The sequence below is a fragment of the Tachyglossus aculeatus genome, chromosome 3, assembly GCF_015852505.1.
Source record: "Tachyglossus aculeatus isolate mTacAcu1 chromosome 3, mTacAcu1.pri, whole genome shotgun sequence".
NCBI classification, from domain to species: domain Eukaryota; kingdom Metazoa; phylum Chordata; class Mammalia; order Monotremata; family Tachyglossidae; genus Tachyglossus; species Tachyglossus aculeatus.
The window spans coordinates 60178733-60199250 of NC_052068.1; the positions used below are offsets into that span (position 1 = coordinate 60178733).

Here is a 20518-nt window from a genome sequence, read left to right on the forward strand (position 1 = left end):
TGCCACTTGTCAGCTGTGTGACTTTGGGCAAGTCACAACTTCTCTGGGCCTCAGTTCCCTCATCTATAAAATGGGGATTAAGACTGTGAGCCCCTTAAGGGACAACCTGACCACCTTGTAACCTCCCCAGCGCTTAGAACAGTGCTTTGCACATAGTAAGTGCTTAATAAATGCCATTATTATTATTATTATCATTATTATTTCAACATTGCTTGAGCTCTTAACCTGTGCCAAGCCTATACTGAGTGGTGGGGAAAACAGCAAAGATCAGAACCGATACCTGACTTGCAGGAGGACCCCAAACTAAAAGAAGAGTGAGGACTGAGGACTCACACACATTGGGAAAGACATGATGTGGCTAATTCCGTTAAAAAAAACAATTCGACAACCACAACAGCAGCAAGAGAAATGGAGTCCATCTCTGCTGGAGAGAGCCATCCTCGAGTTCCATCCTGCTCCTGGCAGGTCCATCCCTGATCAAAAAAAGTCCTGTTCCTCTGGGATGGGGATTCTCCCTGGAAGTGGTGGCCAAGGAGTTCGGGAATGGGGGTGGGGGGGAGGGAGGAGAGGAAAGAGGGGGTGCTACAGCTTTACACATCATCCACTCCTGCCTACTGCCACTGTTTCATTCAACAAAGTCTCCCCACTGGCTCTCATCGCCCTTTCTCCAACACAATTCCCCAGAAACTCCTACCAAGATCGACATCCATCAGCTCTGGCTTACTCCAAGCACCTGGATCGCCCCTGATCTCCCTCCTTCTGACTCTGATGGCCAGGGGATTATCTCCCAGTAGGCTACCAAAAACAGTCAGATCAAAAAAGCGAGAGCCTGGCAATCAGCATTCGCCTATCCGTTCCGAGCTTCTTGGGATGCTTCCAGGTACATTTAATCCCTGATAACTCATTCATCGTTTTGATGCTTCACGAGGAAATCCTGTGTGTGTTTGTGGGGAGGGGGTTTTGCTTGCTCACAGAAGTGTGCAGGTTTTATATCTGGCAGTATTACCAGGTGTTTTTTTTTTTTTGCGGGGGGGCGGACGGTCAGTTATGGTATTTGTTAAGTGCTTACTGTGTGCTAAGCGCTGGGGTAGATACAAGCTGATCAGCTTGGACATAGTCCATGTCCCACATGGGGCTCACAGTCTTAATCACTATTTTACAGATGAGGAAACTGAGGTCCAGAAAGGTTAAGTGACTTGCCTACAGTCACCTAATAGGCTAGTTGCAGAGCCAGGATTAGAACCCAGGTCCTCTGACTCCCAACCCCGGGCTTTATCCGCCACACAACGCTGCTTCACCTTGTCACTGCATGGACTTGCCAACACCTACCCTGCATTGTTACTAACTGCAGTTAGTTCTTTCACTCCAGTCTTCAGCAGAGCTCCAATAAGGTTCTCCGGAATCCCACAGAGCCCAAATCCTACAACACACAGAAAACAGAAACATTAAGCATGGGAGGTCATGTGCATTGCCCTTTCGGAGAAGTGACAGTTCCCCAAATATCGCTTGTCAACTAAGTCGGGTGTTACAACTCACACTCAACCCCACTCTACCAAATTTGAACTGTGGCCAGAATAACATATAAGAAGGGTTCAGCAACTCTCTTGGTAAATGACAAAGGGCCAGAAGTTCAAGGGAATTCTTTTGGATGTCTTATTTTTAAATCATGAGACTCAAGCCGAGCATTCGGTGTGTGTGTGTGTGTTTGCTCACACATATGTTCATGTCTCTGTGTTTGTAAATGTGTCATAAAAATAAACATTGTCCCTTACATCCAGAACCTCAAAGAGATCAGGTTGGGCCCAAGGAGAATCAGGCAGTGGGGCAGAGGTATTCGATGCACATTAAATCAATTCTGGGAGCCAAAGTAGATTTCAGGGAGGTTCCATGGGGGAGTTTCTAAAAGCCGTCTTCTCAAGATAACAGAACCAGAAAGTGGCAATAGACAATGAAAATAGAAACATCACAAGCACTAAGCCTTATTTTACCACTAGTAAAAGAGAACAGGGGCCAAACTGGTGGGATTTCAGGTCATCAATAGAATGAGCATTTTCAGGGTACAAAAAGACATCAGCTTAGTTCAATCTGATCAAAATATCAGTTAACTGTACTCTGACTTTGATTCTGTGTTATGACTGGTTCATTTCTGTGAATGTTTTAGTGACTATGATAGCTTTCTGTATTTACTCATGCTATTGCCCCTTTTTACATCAAAAAAAGCATTTATTAAATGCTTACTATGTGCAAAGCACTGTTCTAAGTGCTGGGGAGGCTACAAAGTGATCAGGTTGTCCCACAGGGGGCTCACAGTCTTAATCCCCATTTTACAGATGAGGTAACTGAGGCCCAGAGAAGTGAAGTGACTTGCCCAAAATCACACAGCTGACAATTGGCGGAGCCGGGATTTGAACCCATGACCTCTGACTCCAAAGCCCGTGCTCTTTCCACTGAGCCATGCTACTTCTCAGCGTGTGACTTGGGGCAAGTCACTTAACTTTGCTGTGCCTCAGTTACCTCACCTGTAAAATGAGGATTAAGACTGTGAGCTCATCAGGGAGATGGCAGATTTCTTTAATGGAGGCGTTGTAGATGTCTATCATAGAATGGTGTCACTACAGTGTTTTCGCTCCAGTACTGTGTGTCTGTGAGCCCCACGTGGGACAACCTGATTACCCTGCATCTACGCCAGCACTTAGAACAGCACTTGGCACATAGTAAGCGCTTAACAAATATCATTATTATTATTACTATTATACCATTTACAAGAGGTCACTGAAAATGAAGTCCTGTGATTACGGGAGGCTGAAAAAGAGGAAGAAAAAGAGGAAAGGAAGGGAGAGTGAAGAGGAAGACAATTGAGACTGTATCTCTTACTTCTCTTACACTCTTCTATGGGCTGCAAACAGGCACTCAGTGAATTAACCGCCCCCACTCCTGGCTCTTCTTCCTACCCTGGAGTCCCCATGTCTCAGGGAAGAAACCCCCTTCCTTTCTCAAACCTGTATCTGGGCCATTCTCAATTCCTGATCCTTTTCAGCAACGTGGTTCAGTGGAAAGAGCCCGGGCTTTGGAGTCAGAGGTCATGGGTTCAAATCCCGGCTCCGCCACTTGTCAGTGTGTGACTTTGGGCAAGTCACTTAACTTCTCTGTGCCTCAGTTCCCTCATCTGTAAAATTGGGATTAAGACTATGAGCCGCACATGGGACAACCTGTTCACTGTGTAACCTCCCCAGCGCTTAGAGCAGTTCTTTGCACATAGTAAGCACTTAATAAATGCTATTATTATTATTCTCTTCTCATGCCTGGGTGTGCTGCTATCACAGCTCACAGAAATTTTATTTTATCCTCAAAAATCACCGGGGAACAAAGGTGTAGCAGGGAGGGGGCAGAGAAAGATGCAGGAGAGGCAATTATGGGAGTCAACAGGGTATTTCAGTAACTCCCTCTCTCTTACTGCTATTGGCTAAATATACAATGACAATCAACTCTATAGATGAGGGAGTTCCTGAGTTCTGAGTACTGGAGCGAAAACACCGTAGTGACTTCATTTTAGAACAGATATCTACAACACCTCCATTAAAGAAATCTGCCGTCTCCCTGATGAGGTCATTTCTCCGGAAAGAAAAGTAACGTTGCCACTCACCACCAACCAGCACCGTTGACCCATTCGGGATGTCTCTCACGGCTTCCACGGGATCATTGAAAAATTTGGTGTGGTGACGACCGCTGGTAGAGAAGGAGCAACTGCAAATCTGGAAACACAAAAAAGAAACCAGAAATTCCGGCTTTACCTTCAGCCTCATACTCAGAAAGAACTCACCGGAGTCAACAGTATCAAAAAGGCCCTAAGGTAAATAAGAAGAGTGTTGAAAGACCAGATGTTCAAAGGATTGATAAGTATGTCAACAATTTGTGTCTGCCTATCTCCATCGTTTGATTAGAGAGACCTGTGTGTTTTACTTTGCACATTCCCATGTTTGTGGCATGCTTGGCATACAGCAGCCATCCAGGACTAGGGGCAGAACGTGGAACTCGGCACCTACTGTGTGCTGAGCGCAGCTATTAGGAACAAACAGCAGAAAGAAGTTAGTAATAAGAAGAAAAAGGATAACAACTGTAGTATTTGCTAAGAGCCTACTCTATGCCAAGAACAGGGATAGATACAAAATTAACTACTCTATTCTAATCCTCCTTGACCTCTCAACTGCCATCATCTCTGGAAACAATATCCAAACTCGGCTTCACTGACACTTTCCTCTCCTGGTTCTCCTCCTATCTCTCTGGCCGTTCACTCTCAGTCTCTTTTGTGGGCTCCTCCTCTGCCTCCCACCCCCTAACTGTGGAAGCCCCTCAGAGTTCAGTTCCCGATCCCCTTCTATTCTCCATCTCCACCCTCTCCCTTGGAGAACTCTTTCATTCAATCATATTCACTGAGTGCTTACTGTGTGCAGAGCACTGTACTAAGCGCTTGGGAAGTACAAGTTGGCAACTCGCTCCCATGGCTTCAACTACCATCTCTATGTGCATGATTCCCAAATCTACATCTCCAGCCCTGGTCTCTCTCCTCCTCTGCTGTCTCGTAGTTTCTCCTGTCTTCAGGACGTCTCTGCTTGGCTATCCCAGGGACAACTCACACTTAACATGTTCAAATCAATCAACCGATGGCATGCGTTGCGCACTTACTGAGCACAGAGAACTGTACTAAGAGCTTGGGAGAGTACAATACAACAGAGTTGGTAGACGCGTTCCCTGTCCACAATGAGCTAACAGTCTAGAGGGGGAGACAGACATGACATAAATGAATAAATTATGGCTACATAGGTGCTGTGGGGCTGAGACAGGGGTGAATAAAGGTAGCAAATTCACGTACAAGGGCAATGCAGAAGGGAGTGAGAGAAGAGGAAATGAGGGCTTAGAGAAGGCCTCTAGGAGACATGCCTTCAAGAAGGTTTTAAAGATGGAGAGACTGACTGTCCAAAACAGAACTCATTCATTCATTCAATCGTATATATTGAGCGCTTACATATTCCCACCATGACTTATGTGCCTATCAGTAATATACTCATTTATATTCATGTCTGTCTCCCCCTTTAGACTGTAGGCTCATTAATTCATTCATTCATTCAATTGTATTTATTGAGCACTTACTGTGTGCAGACCACTGTACTAAGCGCTTGGGAAGTACAAGTCAGAGCTCACTGTGGGCGGGGAATGTTACTTCATACTCTTCCAAGCATTTACTACAGTGCTCAGCACACAATAAGTGCTCAATAAGTACGACTGATTGCCTTTCCCATGCCTGCAGACGGCATCACCATCTCTCCCTCTCCATCTCCCTCTCTCGCATGCCTGTCACTTCGGTGTTATCCCCAACTCATCTCTCTCATTCAATCCACATACTCAATCTGTCACAAAATCCTGTCAATTCAGCCTTCACAAGATTGCTAAAATCCACGCTTTCTTCTCCACCCAGACTGCGACCACCTTAATCCAAGTACTGATCCTATCCGGCCTTGATTCTTTCATCAGCTTCCTTGCTGACTTCTCTGCTTCCCTGTCTCTCCCCACTGTAGTCCAACATCACTCTGCTGCCCGGATCATTTTTCTACAAAAACGTTCAGTCCATGTTTCCCCCTCAAGACCCTCCAGTGGCTACCCACAGGTCACACAGTATACAACTGGTGCAGCCAGCATTAGAACCCAGGTCTGCTGCCTCCCAAGCCACATTCTTTCCAATAATAATAATAATGGTATTTGTTAAGCACTTACTATGTGCCAAGCACTGTACTAAGTGCTGGGGGACATACAAGGTAATCAGGTTGTCCCATGTGGGGATCACAGTCTTAATCCCCATCTTACAGATGAGGAAACTGAGGTACAGAGAAGTGAAGTGACTTGCCCAGGGTCACACAGCTGACAAATGGCAGAGCCAGGATTAGAACCCACGACCCCTGACTCCCAAGCCCGTGATCTTTCCACAGAGCCACGCTGCTTCTCTAATAATGACGATGGTATCTGTTGAGCATTTACTACGTGCCGAGCACCATTCTAAGTACTGGGGTGGATACAAGGTAATCAGGCTGTCCCACGTGGGGCTCACAGTTTTAATCACCATTTTACAGATGCGGCAACTGAGGCACAAAGTTAGGCAACTTGCCCAAGATCACACAGCAGACAAGAGGCGGAGCCAGGATTCGAACCCACTTCCTATGACTCCCAAGCACGGGCTCTTTCCACTGAGCCACACTGCTTCCCCAGTGCACACTACCCAGCCCTGAAGGTACCTACAATTTATGGAGGGAGATCAGTTATGTAAACTGCGAATCTACACTAGCAGTAACACTAAGAATGTAGATATCACTGAATAAAAACTAAAGTAGAGAAATAAATAAAGCATTAAACATGGCCAGAGAGCATAACCAGGGAGGAGTGGAGGAAAGTTGGGGTCTGGCAGATTTCAGGGGGTGAGAAAGAATCCCTGCAAGGTGACACAGTAAATCTGGTATATTTAAGCTCCTTGTGGGAAGGAAACATGTCTAATCAGTGTTGTATTCCACTCTCCCAAGCGCTTAGTACAGTGCTCTGCACACAGTAAGCGCTCAATAAATACGATTGATTGGTTGATTAGTTCAGTACTCTGCACATAGTAAACACTCAATAAATATAACAACGAATAAATAAAACTGTTATAGTGTACTTTTTTTTGGTAATGGTATTTAAGTGCTTACTATGTGTGCCAGGCACTGTACTAAGCGCTGGGGTAGGTACAAGTTAATCAGGTTGGACACAGTCCATGTCGTACATGGGGCTCACAGTCTTCATCCCCATTTTACAGAAGAGGGAACTGAAGAACAGATAAATTAAGTGACTTGGCCGAACTCACACAGCAGACAATTGGCAGGGCTGGGATTAGAAAACCAGGTCCTCCTGTCTCTCAGGGTTGTGCTCTACAGTAATAATAATAATGATGGCATTTAGTAAGCGCTATGTGCAAAGCACTGTTCTAAGCGCTGGGGAGGTTACAAGGTGATCAGGTTGTCCCACGTGGGGCTCACAGTCTTAATCCCCATTTTACAGTTGAGGTAACTGAGGCACAGAGAAGTTAAGTGGCTTGCCCAAGGTCACACAGCTGACAAGTGGTGGAGCTGGGATTCAAACCCATGACCTCTGATTCCCAAACCCGGGCTCTTTCCACTGAGCCATGCTCCTTCCCGACTCTGCCACTTGTCTATCCCCTAGGCCACACTGCTTCTCTCTCAAGTGCTTAGCACACAGTAAGCGCTCAGTAAATATGATTGATTGAGTAGCGAGCAAGGCACAGTTAGGAGGGAGGTGAGCTTCAGAAACGGGCAAAGAATGTGAGCTGAAGGAAAGTGGGAGATGGCTAGTGGCAAGCCTTCACTCAAAAGGTCAGGAGCTTCGATTTGATTCAGAGAAAAATGGGTAGCAATTAGCCTGAGCAGGAGGAAAATTAATCCCGGAAGGTAAAATGGACATCTGGGTTTACTGCTTAGAGGCTGGAGGCAGGGAGGCCAGTAAGGAGGCTGGTGTGGTGATCTAGCCGGGAGGTAATGAGGTCTTGGACCAGAGTGGTGGCTCTAAGAATGAATCCCAACTCTGCCAACTGTCAGTTGGGTGACTTTGGGCAAGTCACTTAACTTCTCTGTGCCTCAGTTCCCTCATCTGTAAAATGGGGATTAAGACTGTGAGCCCCCCGTGGGACAACCTGATCACCTTGTAATCTCCCTAGCGCTTAGAACAGTGCTTTGCACATAGTAAGCGCTCAATAAATGCCATCATTATTATTATTATTAATGGAGTGGAAGAAACGGATCCAGGTAATATCAAAGTGGAGTGAAAACATTCTAAACAGAATTTTAGAAAGATAAATCAATCATTAGTATTTACTGAGTGCCTACCGTTTGCAAAGCACTGTACTAGGCACTCGGGAAAGTACAATGGTGAAATAAAACATCTTCCCTGCCCTCAAAGAGCTAAAATCTAATGGTGGGGAGAGGGGAGACAGATAGATACAAGTTATTCTCACTTTTAGGGGCATCGGGAAAAACAAGAGATACAATTGGTAGTAATAGACTACTAATATTTACTGAGCACCCATTGGCTTAGTGGAAAGAGCACCGTCTTGGGAGTCAGAGGTCATGGTTTCTAACCACGGCTCCGCCACTTGTCAGCTGTGTGACTTTGGGCAAGTCACTTCTCTGTGCCTCAGTTACCTCATCTGTCAAATGAGGATTAGGTCTGTGAGCCCCACATGGGACAACCTGATTACCTTGTATCTACTCCAGTCCTTAGAACAGTGCTTGGCACATAGTAAGCATTTAATACTATCATCATCCGTGTAGTTCACTTTACTATGCACTTAGTAAGTATTTAACAAAGTGACACATTCTCTGTCTACAAGAACCTCCACTAGAGCCTTATATTCATTCATTCATTCAATGGACTATTTATTGAGTGCATACTGTGTGCAGAGCACTGTACCAAGCACTTGGAAAGTACAATTAGGCAACATATAGTGACAGTCCCTACCCAACAACGGGCTAACCGTCTAGAAGGGGGCAACAGACAGCAAAACAAAGCAAGTAGACAGGTGTCAATACCATCAAAATAAATAGAATTACAGATATATGCACATCATTAATAAAATAAATGGAATAATAAATACGTACAAATGGTCTAGTGGATAGAATATGGGGCCTGGGAGTCAGGAGGTCATGGGTTCTAATCCCGTCTCTGCCACTTGTCTGCTGTGTGACCTTGGGCAGGTCACTTCTCTTGGCACACAGTAATCGCTTAATGAACACTATCATTAACTCTACACTCTTAGCTCATTGTGGGCAGGGAATGTGTCTGTTTATTGTCGTGCTGTTCTCTGCACAAAGTAAGCGCTCAATAAATACGATTCAATGAACGAAGGAATGAATGAATGCATGGCTGGAAATGCTGAGATGGCTGTTGGGATGAAAGTAAGCGCTCAATAAATACGATTCAATGAACGAAGGAATGAATGAATGCATGGCTGGAAATGCTGAGATGGCTGTTGGGATGATAAGGCCTGAGCAGGGGGAAAATTAATCCTGGAAGGTAAGATGGACAGGTGGGTTTACTGCTTAGGAAGAGGCTAGAGGCAGTGAGGCCAGTAAGGAGGCTGATGCAGTGATCTAGCCGAGAGGTAACGAGGTCTTGGACCAGAGTGCTGACTTTAAGGATGGAGTGGAAGAAACGGATCCCCGAAATACCGTACAGGAAACAATGGAAGGATTTAGAGACGGAGATCCCAAAAGAACTGAACCCCCCCAAGCCCTTAATCTCTGATTCTAGGTGATGATGATGATAGCATTTATTAAGTGCTTACTATGTGCAAAGCACTGTTCTAAGCACTGGGGAGGTTACAAGGTGATCAGGTTGTCCCACAGGGTACTCACAATCATTTGGACACATCGCTAAATGACAAATAGCCGACCCCCAAGGGCTACACATATCCTGGGTGGCGATGACTCAGGAGCCCACAGGTGGCTGGCCTACTTTTAACCCTCAGGGGTTTGAGATCAATCAATCAATCAATCGTATTTATTGAGTGCTTACTGTGTTCAGAGCCCTGTACTAAGCGCTTGGGAAGTACAAGTTGGCAACATATAGAGACGGTCCCTACCCAACAGTGGGCTCACAGTCTAGAAGATCAGCGCTGGGATGGACATGCGGAGAAAGATGGCCATGCCCAATGGGTACAGCTGACCTTGGGCATTCAAGAGGACACGGAGGAGCCACTCACCACAGGGGCAGCCTAGATTTGCTTCCCTGCTCCACTTTATGAAAGAACGGGGCTTTAATGGAGCTCTGAGTGCCCTGCGAGGTTACACGCCGCTGCAAGAAGCAGTGTGGCCCAGTGGAAAGAACTGCGGTACTTGTTAAGCGCTTACTATGTGCCAAGTAGAAGCAGCATGGCTCAGTGGAAAGAGCACGGGCTTTGGAGTCAGAGGTCATGGGTTCAAATCCCGGCTCCACCACTTGTCAGCTGTGTGACTTTGGGCAAGTCACTTCACTTCTCTGGGCCTCAGTTAACTCATCTGTAAAATGGGGATTAAGACTGTGAGCCACCCGTGGGGCAACCTGATCACCTTGTAAACTCCCCAGCGCTTAGAACAGTGCTTTGCACACAGTAAGCACTTAATAAATGCCATTGTTACTATTATTACTATTATTATTACAAGCAAATCGAGTTGGACAGAGTCCCTGTCCCACATGGGGCTCACCGTCTCAATCCTCATTTTCCAGGTGAGGGAACTGAGGCCCAGAGAAGTAAAGTGACTTCTAAAGTCACTTCTAAAGTCACTTCTAAGTGACTTCTAAAGTAAAGAACAGTAAAGGATGTGGAGGCTCATCCCGGCTCTGCCACTTGTCTGCTGTGACACGCTGGGCAAGTTATTTCACGTCTCCGTGCCTCAGTTACCTCATCTGTCAAATGGGGAGTGAGACTTTGAGCCCCTTGTGGGAAAGCAGCGTGGCTTAGTGGAAAGAGCATGGGCTTTGAAGTCAGAGGTCATGGGTTTGAGTCCCAACTCTGCCACATATCTGCTGTGTGACCTTGGGCAAGTCACTTAACTTCTCTGAGCCTCAGTTACCTCATCTGTAAAATGGGGATTAAGACTGTGAGCCCCACGTGGGACTTGATCACCTTGTATCCCCCCAGAGCTTAGAACAGTGCTTTGTACATAGTAAGCGCTTAACAAATGCCATCATTATTATTATTATTATTATTATTACTATTAAAGGGACTGTGTTCAACCTGATGGCCTTGTAGTCATTCATTCATTCAATCATATTCATTGAGCGCTTACTGTGTGCAGAGCATTGTACTAAGTGCTTGGGAAGTACAAATCGGCAACATAGAGACGGCCCCTACCCAACAACGGGCTCACAGTCTAGAAGGGGGAGACAGACAACGAAACAAAACAAGTAGACAGGAGTCAGTACCATCAGAATAAATAGAATTATAGCCATATACACATCATTAATAAAACAGAGGAATAAATATGTGCAAATATACAAGTGCTGCGGGGAGGGCAGAGGGAGGGAGTGGGGGCAATGGGGAGGGGAGGAGGAGCAGAGGAAAAGTGGGGGCTCAGTCTGGGAAGCTTCCCAGTGCTTCTGGCCTTCTATCCAGTCACCTCCTGGAGGAGGTGAGCTTGGCAGGGGCAGGGGTCCAGCGCTTAGTACAGTGCCTGGCACTATAGTAAGCACTGAACAATTACCACAGTTACATCACTGGACTTGACGAAAGACAGGAGTCAAAGAAGAAGTGGCCGGCTTCCAAATCCCAAGCCCTCTTCAAACTGAACAAACTGAGCTCTCGACCTCTATTTATAGGGCTCCTCTATTCCTTCCTTTTTTTTCCACTTGTCTTGCACTTCTGCACGCTCCAAACCAAGAGGCAAGTACAAAGGCCTTGTTCAGAGAGTACAGAAGTAATAATAACAATGATGGTATTTGTTAAACGTTGTGTGCCAAGCACTGTTCTAAGCGCTGGGATAGATACAAGGTAAACAGGTTGTCCCACATGGGGCTCAGAGCCTTAATCCATTTTACGGCTAACTGAAGCCCAGAGAAATTAAACGACTTTCCCAAAGTCACACAGCTGATAAGGGGCAGAGTTGGGATTAGAACCCAAGACCTGATTCCCAAGCCTGTGCTCTTTCCACTAAGCCACACTGCTTCTCTAAAATGGCATAATAGATAGTGCACGGGGGTCAGAAGGTAATGGGTTCTGATCTCAGCTCCACCACTTGTCTGCTGTGTGACCTTGGGAAACAGCGTGGCTCAGTGGAAAGAGCACGGGCTTGGGAGTCAGAGGTCATGGGTTCGAATCCCGGCTCTGCCATTTGTTAGCTGGGCAACTATGGGCAAGTTGCCTAACTTCTCTGTGCCTCAGTTTCCTCATCTGTAAAATGGGGATTAAGATTGTGAGTCCCACGTGGGACAACCTGATCACCTTGTATCCCCCCCAGCGCTTAGAACAGTGCTCTGCACATAGTAAGCGCTTAACAAATACCAACATTATTATTATTATTCTCTGGGCCTGAGTTACCTCATCTCAGAGAAGCAGCGTGGCTCAGTGGAAAGAGCCCGGGCTTTGGAGTCAGAGGTCATGGGTTCAAATCTCAGCTCTGCCAATTGTCAGCTGTGTGACTGGGTAAGTCACTTAACTTCTCTGGGCCTCAGTTACCTCATCTGTAAAATGGGGATTAAGACTGTGAGCCCCATGTGGGGCAACCTGTTCACCTTGTAACCTCCCCAGCGCTTAGAACAGTGCTTTGCACGTAGTAAGGGCTTAATAAATGCTATCATTATTATTATTATCTGTAAAATGGGGATTGAGACTGTGAGCCCCAAGTGGGACAGGGACTCTCTCCAACCCAATTTGCTTGTATCAACCCCAGCGCTTAGTCCAGTGCCTGGCACATAGTTAAGCGCTTAAAATATACCACAATTATTATTATTATTAATAGTACCTACCAGGTGCAGAGCACTGTACTAAGCACTGGGGAAAAAATACACTGGTGAGAATTAGATACAATCTCTGGTCCTCTGGGAGTTCATAATCGATTAAGAGTTTGGCAACAGGCGCGGTAAGAAAGACCCCAAACATAAAAATACAAAAAATCAATCAATCAGTGATATCCACTGAGTGCTTCCTGAATGTAAAGCACTCTACTACTAACTGCTTTGGGAAGAGTAAAATACAACAGAGTTGGTAGACATGATTCCTGCCCTCAAGGAGTTTACAATCTAGTGAGGAAGACAGAACATGTAAAACGTAAGGAGCTGGGGAGGGGATAGCACAGTGAGAAAGTGGAATCAAGCAAATTTATTGAGTGCTGACTGTGCGGAAAGCACTGTACTAAGTGCTTGGGAGAGTTTTTAGCTTACAATCTAGAGATGACTAGACCTAAGTACAGACCTAAGTGTCTAGTTGTAAGACATCTGGGAGAAAAAGACTGTTTCTTTTATGTTTACTGTGCTCTCCCCCAAGTACCTACAGTAAAGTGCTCTGCACAGCAAAGCACCAAGTCCAGTACTCTGCCCACAGTAGGTGCCCACTACAGTGCTCTGTACATAGCCCACTGTGGGACAACCTGATTGCCTTGTAACCTCCCTAGCGCTCAGAACAGTGCTTTGCACATAGTAAGCGCTTAATAAATGCTATCATTATTATTATTATAGCCCTACTGAGAGCTCATCTCCTCCAGGTGGCTTTCCCAGACTGAGCCCCCTCCTTCCTCTCTCCCTCCTCCCCATCCCCCCGCCTTACCTCCTTCCCCTCCCCACAGCACCTGTATATATGTTTGTACATATTTATTACTCTATTTTATTTGTACATATTTCTTCTATTTATTTTATTTTTTTTTACCATGTCTTGTTTTGTTGTCTGTCTCCCCCTTCTAGACTGTGAGTCCGCTGTTGGGTAGGGACCGTCTCTATATGTTGCCAACTTGTGCTTCCCAAGCGCTTAGTAAAGTGTTCGGCACACAGTAAGTGCTCAATAAATACGACTGAATGAATGAATGAATAGCATGTTCATAAAATCCTGTCCCAAACCCTGTCTGCTCCCTGACTTTCCTGTCACTGTGGACGGCACTACCATCCTTCCCGTCTCACAAGCCCGCAACCTTGGTGTCATCCTCTTCTCCATTTTCTCGTTCACCCCTCACATCCAATCCGTCACAAAAACCTGCCGGTCTCACCTCCACAACATCGCCAAGATTCGCCCTTTCCTCTCCATCCAAACCGCTGCCTTGCTGGTTCAATCGCTCATCCTATCCCAACTGGATTACTGCATCGGCCTCCTCTCTGATCTCCCATCCTCCTGTCTCTCCCCACTTCAGTACATACTTCACTCTGCTGTCCAGATCATCTTTGTACAGGAACGCTCTTGGCACACCACTCCCCGCTTCAGAAGTCTCCAGTGGTTGCCTTTCAACTTTCGATTCAAGCAAAAACTCCTCACTCTCAGCTTCAAGGCTGTCCGTCACCTCGCCCCCTCCTACCTCACCTCCCTTCTCTCCTTCTCCAGCCCAGCCCACGCCCTCTGCTACCTATTGACCACCTGTCTACTTGTTTTATTGTCTGTCTCCCCCTCTAGACTGTGAGCCTGTTGTTGGGTAGGGACCATCTCTGATGCCAATTTTTACTTTCCAAGCACTTAGTACAGTGCTCTGCACACAGTAAGCACTCAATAAATATGACCGAATGAATGAATGCCACCGCTAACCTCCTCACTGGGCCTTGTTCTCTCCCGTCCCACCGTCGACCCCCGGCCCACGTCCTTCCCCTGGCCTGGAATGCCCTCCCTCCACATATCCTCCAAACTAGCTCTCTTCCTCCTTTCAAAGCCCTACTGAGAGCTCACCTCCTCCAGGAGGCCTTCCCAAATTGAGCCCCCTTTTTCCTCTCCTCCTCCCCATCCCTCCCGCCCTACCTCCTTCCCTTCCCCATAGCACTTGTATGTATATATATTTGTATAGATTTATTATTCTATTTTACTTGTACGTATTTACTATCCTATTTATTTTGTTAATGATGTCATATAGCTTAAATTCTATTTCTTCTGATGATTCTGACACCTGTCTACATGTTTTGTTTTGTTGTCTGTCTCCCCCTTCTAGACTGTGAGCCCGTTGTTGGGTAGGGACTGTCTCTGCATGTTGCTGACTTGTACTTCCTAAGCGCTTAGGTATAGATTTATTACTCTATTTTACTTGTACATATTTACTATCCTATTTATTTTGTTAATGATGTCATATAGCTTTAATTTTATTTGTTCTGATGATTCTGACACCTGTCTACATGTTCTCTTTTGTTGTCTGCCTCCCCTTTCTAGACTGTGAGCCTGTTGTTGGGTAGGGACTGTCTCTGTATGTTGCCGACTTGTACTTCCCAAGCGCTTAGTACAGTGCTCTGCACACAGTAAGTGCTCAATAAATATGGTTGAATGAATGAATAAACACTGGGCCTGTTCTCGCCTGTCCTGCCATCAGCCCCCCCGCCCACATCCTTCCCCTGGCCAGGAATGCCCGCCCTCCACATATCCACCAAGCTAGCTCTCTTCCTCCAGTCAAAGCCCTACTGAGAGCTCACCTCCTCCAGGAGGCCTTCCCAAATTGAGCCCCTTTTTTCCTCTCCTCCTCCCCATCCCCCCTGCCCTACTTCCCCTCCCCACAGCACTTGTATATATATTTGTACAGATTTATTACTCTATTTTACTTGTACATATTTACTATCCTATTTGTTTTGTTAATGATGTCACATGGCTTTAATTCTATTTGTTCTGATGATTTTGACACCTGTCTACATGTTTTGTTTCGTTGTCTGCCTCCCCCTTCTAGACTGTGAGCCCGTTGTTGGGTAGGGACTGTCTCTGTATGTTGCTGACTTGTACTTCCCAAGCGCTTAGTACAGTGCTCTGCACACAGTACGCGCTCAATAAATACAGTTGAAGGAATGAATGAACCCTGGGCCTGTTCTCGCCTGTCCCGCCATCGACCCCCGCCCACGTCCTTCCCCTGGCCAGGAATGCCCTCCCACCACACATCCGCCAAACTAGCTCTCTTCCTCCCTTCAATGCCCTACTGAGAGCTCACTTCCTTTTTCCTTCCCTCCTCCTCCTCCCCTGCCCATCACCCCCCTCCCTCTGCCCTACCTCCTTCCCCTCCCCACAGCACTTGTTTATATTTGTACATATTTATTACTCTATTTTATTTGTACATATTTATTACTCTATTTTATTCAATGATGTGTATACAGCTATAATTCTATTTATTCTGATGGTATTGACACCTGTCTACTTGTTTTGTTGTCTGTCTCCCCCTTCCAGACTGTGAGCCCGTTTGTTGGGTAGGGACCGTCTCAACTGGTGCCGATCTGTACTCTCCCCAGCGCTTAGTCCAGTGCTCTGCATACAGTAAGCGCTCAATAAATACGACTGAATAAATGAAAAGACACTCGACTGTCGAAAGTTTCAATCCTGCATTTGCCTCAGCACAATGCTTGGCATATTACAAGTGATTAACAAATACCACAATAATATAAATAATGATAACCAGACCTCCAAGCCTCTTCATTTTAGATCATTTCTGACATGAATTTTGAGCTGAATTCCTACCTCTGCCAATTCACTTCAGCGGTCTCCACCCTACCCTTGGCAAACAATCACTGTACTGAAATACGTTTTTCACTTTCAGAATACGCAAAAAAGCAACGAACATTAATTTCCCTCCCAGCCCCATAACATTGATGCACACAACTGTAATTTATTTATGTATATTAATGCCTGCCTGCCCCTCTCTAGACTGTAAGCTCGTTGTGGGCAGGGAATGTGTCTGGTGATTGTTGTACTGTACTCTCCCAAGTGCTTAGTATTGTGCTCCGCACACAGTAGGTGCTCCAATATAACTGAACGAGTGAATTAATTAATTCAACAAAGCCACTGGAGTGGAAAAATACTGGTTTAGACACACTCTTTACCTTACTTCCTATTCTTTTAAGAAAAAACTCAGTCGATAATCAAATTACAGGAAACTGGGCGATTGCAAGGGGGCTCTGATATTCTGCCTGTTTTCCTAGCTGGTACTTCTGGTCCTGAAATAACTCGGGGCGGCCTTTCAGGGCTGTTTCTTAGCGAAAGAGGGACATCTTTAGAAACAGATGATTCAGTAACGGAGCGGTGGGCTGAAGGAGCCGTCCTTGGGCCGCCCACTGTGTGCGGAGCACTGTACCAGGCAGCTAGGGAGCATAGAGCCCCGTGCTGGGCACCTAGGGAGCCCAGAGCTCTATGCTGAGCAGCTAGGAAGCGCAGAGCACTGTACTGAGCAGCTAGGGAAGCTGAGAAGCAGCGTGGCTCAATGGAGTCAGAGGTCATGGATTCAAATGCCGACTCCACCAATTGTCATCTGTGTGACTTTGGGCAAGTCACTTCACTTCTCTGTGCCTCAGTTCCCTCATCTGTAAAATGGGGGTTAAGACTGTGAGCCCCCCGTGGGACAACCTGATCACCTTGTAACCTCCCCAGCGCTTAGAACAGTTTTTTGCACATAGCATGTGCTTAATAAATGCCATTATTATTATTATTATTATTAGGGAACATAGAGCACTGTGCCGAGCAGCTAGGAAGAGCAGAGCACTGTGCTGGGCAGCTAGGGAGCATGGTACACCACACTGGGCAGCTAGGGAGTGCAGAGCACTAGACTGAACAGCTAAGGAGTGCAGAGCACTATCCCGGGCAGCTAGGGAGCACAGAGCACTAGACTGGACAGCTAGGGAGTGCAGAGCACTGTGCTAGGCGACTAGGGAGTGCAGAGCACTGTGATGGGTAGCTAGGGAGCGCAGAGCACTGTGCTGCACAGCTAGGAAGCACAGAGCACTGTGCTAGGTGGCTACGGAGTGCAGAGCACTGTGCCGGGCAGCTAGGGAACACAGAGAACTAGACTGGATAACTAGGGAGTGCAGAGCACTGTTCTAGGCAGCTAGGGAGCGCAGAGCACTGTGCTGGGCAGCTAGAGTGCAAAACACTATGCTAGGCAGCTAGGCTTAATGGTACACCACACCGGGCAGCTAGGCAGAACAGAGCACTAGACTGGACAGCTAAGGAGCGCAGAGCACTATGCTGGGCAGCTAAGGAGTGCAAAGCACTGTGCCGGGCAGCTAGGGAGCACAGAGCACTGTGCCAGACAACTAGGGAGTGCAGAGCACTGTGCTAGGCGACTAGGGACTGCAGAGTATTGTTCTGGGCAAGCTAGGGAGTGCAGAGCACTGCACTGGAGAGCTAGGGAGTGCAGAGCACTGCTGGATGGTGTCTGAGAGCACGTGCAGGGCCGGATGTGGCGGGGGTGGCCCCACCCCACGTGGCGCAGGAAAACTGACAAGGCTTTTTTCTGGGAACTGGGGACACGGGAAGGGGGTGAAAGGGCCTGGGGGTCCAGGGTCCACCTCCAGCCCCCAGAGCCCCCTCCTCCTTTTCCACTCCTTCACTCCCTCCCTCCTTCATTCCTTCATCCTTTCCTTCCACCACAGGTACAGAGCGCCGGAGGTGCGCAGAGCACTGTAGTAAGCGCTTGGGAAAGGAGCGTGGAGCAATCACACGGGGGACAACCCCTGCCCACAGCGAGCTCGCAGGTTTCCCCCTCTACTAGCCCCTACACTCTCCCCCCTCCCCACACACATATACATACACACACACACTCACACATGTATGTATGCATACATTTCTAAACTGTGAGCCCACTGTTGGGTAGGGATTGTCTCTGTTGCCTCACTGCACTTTCCAAACGCTTAGTAATAATAATAATGATGATAGCATTTATTAAGCGCTTACTATGTGCAAAGCACTGTTCTAAGCGCTAGTACAGGGCTCTGCACACAGTGGGCACTCAATAAATGCGACAATGAATATATATATATATATAAAATAATGATGACATTTATTAAGCACTTACTATGTGCAAAAGACTGTTACTTATATACACCCATATACATATCTATACAGAGGCCTGGGCCGGGGGGGGATTATGGGTGCCAGGTCCTCCTCCAGCCCCACCCCCCACAGGACCAACTGCCCCCCAAATCCAGGACTGCCACCCGACAAGCCCCCCCCACCCCAGAAACTCACCCCCCCAGGACTGCCCCTCCTCCCCCGGGCCCCCCAGGACCAACTGTGCCCCCAGCCCAGGACTGTCCCCCTCCTCCCCCCAGAACTGCCCATCCTCCCCCAGCCCTGCCACCCCCAGGACCAACTGTCCCCCCCAGGCCGGTCCGTCCTCCCCCAGGCCCACCCCCAGACCAGGACCGTCCTCCCCTCCCTCCAAGACTGTCCCCCACCCAAGACCGACCCCCCCAGGGCCAACTGTCCCCCCAGCCCAGGACTGTCCTCCCCTCCCCCCAAAAACTGCCCCCCAGGACCAACTGTCCCCCCCCCAGAAGTACCCCTCCTCCCCCAGCCCAGCCCTGCCCCTCCAAAGACCAACTGCCCCCTCACCCTTGGACCGTCCCCCCCTCCCCCAGGCCCCCCAGGACTAACTGTCGTCCCTGCCCAGGCCTGTCCCCCGACAACTTCCCCTCCTCCCCCAGCCCAGCCTCCCCCAAAGGTCAACTGCCCCCTCCTCAGGACCGTCCCCCCCTCCCCAAAACTGCCCTTCCTCCCCTAGGGCTCCAGGACCGTGCCCCCCCCCCCCAGAACTGCCCCTCCTCTCCCAGGCCCCCCAGGACCGTCCCCCACTGCCCAGGACTGTGTCCCCTCCCCTTAGGCCTGCCCCTGCTCCCCCAGGACCATCGCCCCCCTCCCCAGGACTACTCCTCCTCCCCCTGGCCCTCCCAGGACCAAATGTCCCCCCCTCCCCTGACCCCCCCAGGACCAACTGCCCCCCCCCAGAACTGCCCCTCCTCCCCCAGACCCATCCCCCCAGGCCCCCCCCTCCTCCCCCTGCCCAGCCCCGCCCCCCCCGGCCTGCCCCCCACCTCTCCCCCAGGGCCACCCCTCCTCCCCCAGGCCCAACTGTGCCCCCAACCCAGGACCGTGTCCCCCCCAAGGCCTGCCCCTGCTCCCCCAGGCCCACCGCCCCCCCTCCCCAGGACTGCTCCTCCTCCCCCAGGCCCAAATGTCCCCCCCTCCCCAGGCCTGCCCCTCCTCCCCCAGGCCCCCCAGGCCCAACCGTCCCCTCTCCCCAGGCCCATCCCCTCCTCCCCAGGCCCACCTCTCCTCCCCCTGCCCAGCCCCTACCCCCCAGGCCTGCCCCCCAGCAGCCCCCAGGACCACCCCCCTCCCCCAATACCAACTGCCCCCCCCTGCCCAGGACTGTGTCCCCCCCCAAGGCCTGCCCCTGCTCCCCCAGGCCCCCCAGGACCAACTGCCCCCCTGCCCAGGACTGTGTCCCCCCCAAGGCCTGCCCCTGGTCCCCTAGGCCAATCGCCCCCCTCCCCAGGACTCCTCCTCCTCCTCCCCCAGGCCCCCCATAACAGGACTGTGTCCTCCCACCTTGGCGAGGGCAGGGCGGGTGGGGGCGGCGTTGGCCCAGCTGAGCCTCAGCGCCCACATCTTCGGGGGAAAAACCGGGGCAGGGGGCGATGCCCGACGACCACCGACCACCGACCGGCCGTCCGGGCGAAGCAGGAGTTGGGGCGGGGACCCTGCGCAGGGGGCGGGCCGGGCCGGAGCCTCCACCTCCCCCCCGCCCCCCTAACGTCACCGGGACCCGCCCCCCGCCAGGGAGCCCCCTTCATTCCAGCGCACGTACTGAGCGCCTACCGGGTGCACAGCGCTGTAGTAAGCGCTGGGAAAATACAAGTCGGCAATAGAGACAATCCGGCCCCACCTGCTGTGCAACTGCCGCTGCTATTGCGCGATGCACCGAGGCCAAATCTGCAGCTCCTGCTATTGCACGGTGCACCGAGGCCGGGGTTGCAACTGATGTTATTGCACGATGCGCCGAAGCCCAATCTGCAGCTCCTC

At 49.1% G+C, this 20518-nt stretch overlaps 1 protein-coding gene across 1 annotated transcript in view; it reads right to left on the minus strand.

Annotated features, from left to right (window-relative positions):
- The window catches only part of OXCT1 (3-oxoacid CoA-transferase 1), a 132035-nt gene extending 111843 nt beyond the window's left edge, over window positions 1-20192 (minus strand). The window contains exons 1-3 of the mRNA XM_038744201.1: window positions 20045-20192; window positions 3644-3752; window positions 1330-1420 (exon numbers count right to left, since the gene is read on the minus strand). Coding sequence (XP_038600129.1) covers window positions 1330-1420; window positions 3644-3752; window positions 20045-20104 — 260 coding nt within the window. The 5' untranslated portion in view covers window positions 20105-20192. The remainder of the gene's footprint in view (window positions 1-1329; window positions 1421-3643; window positions 3753-20044) is intronic.
- Window positions 20193-20518: the final 326 nt, after the last annotated feature.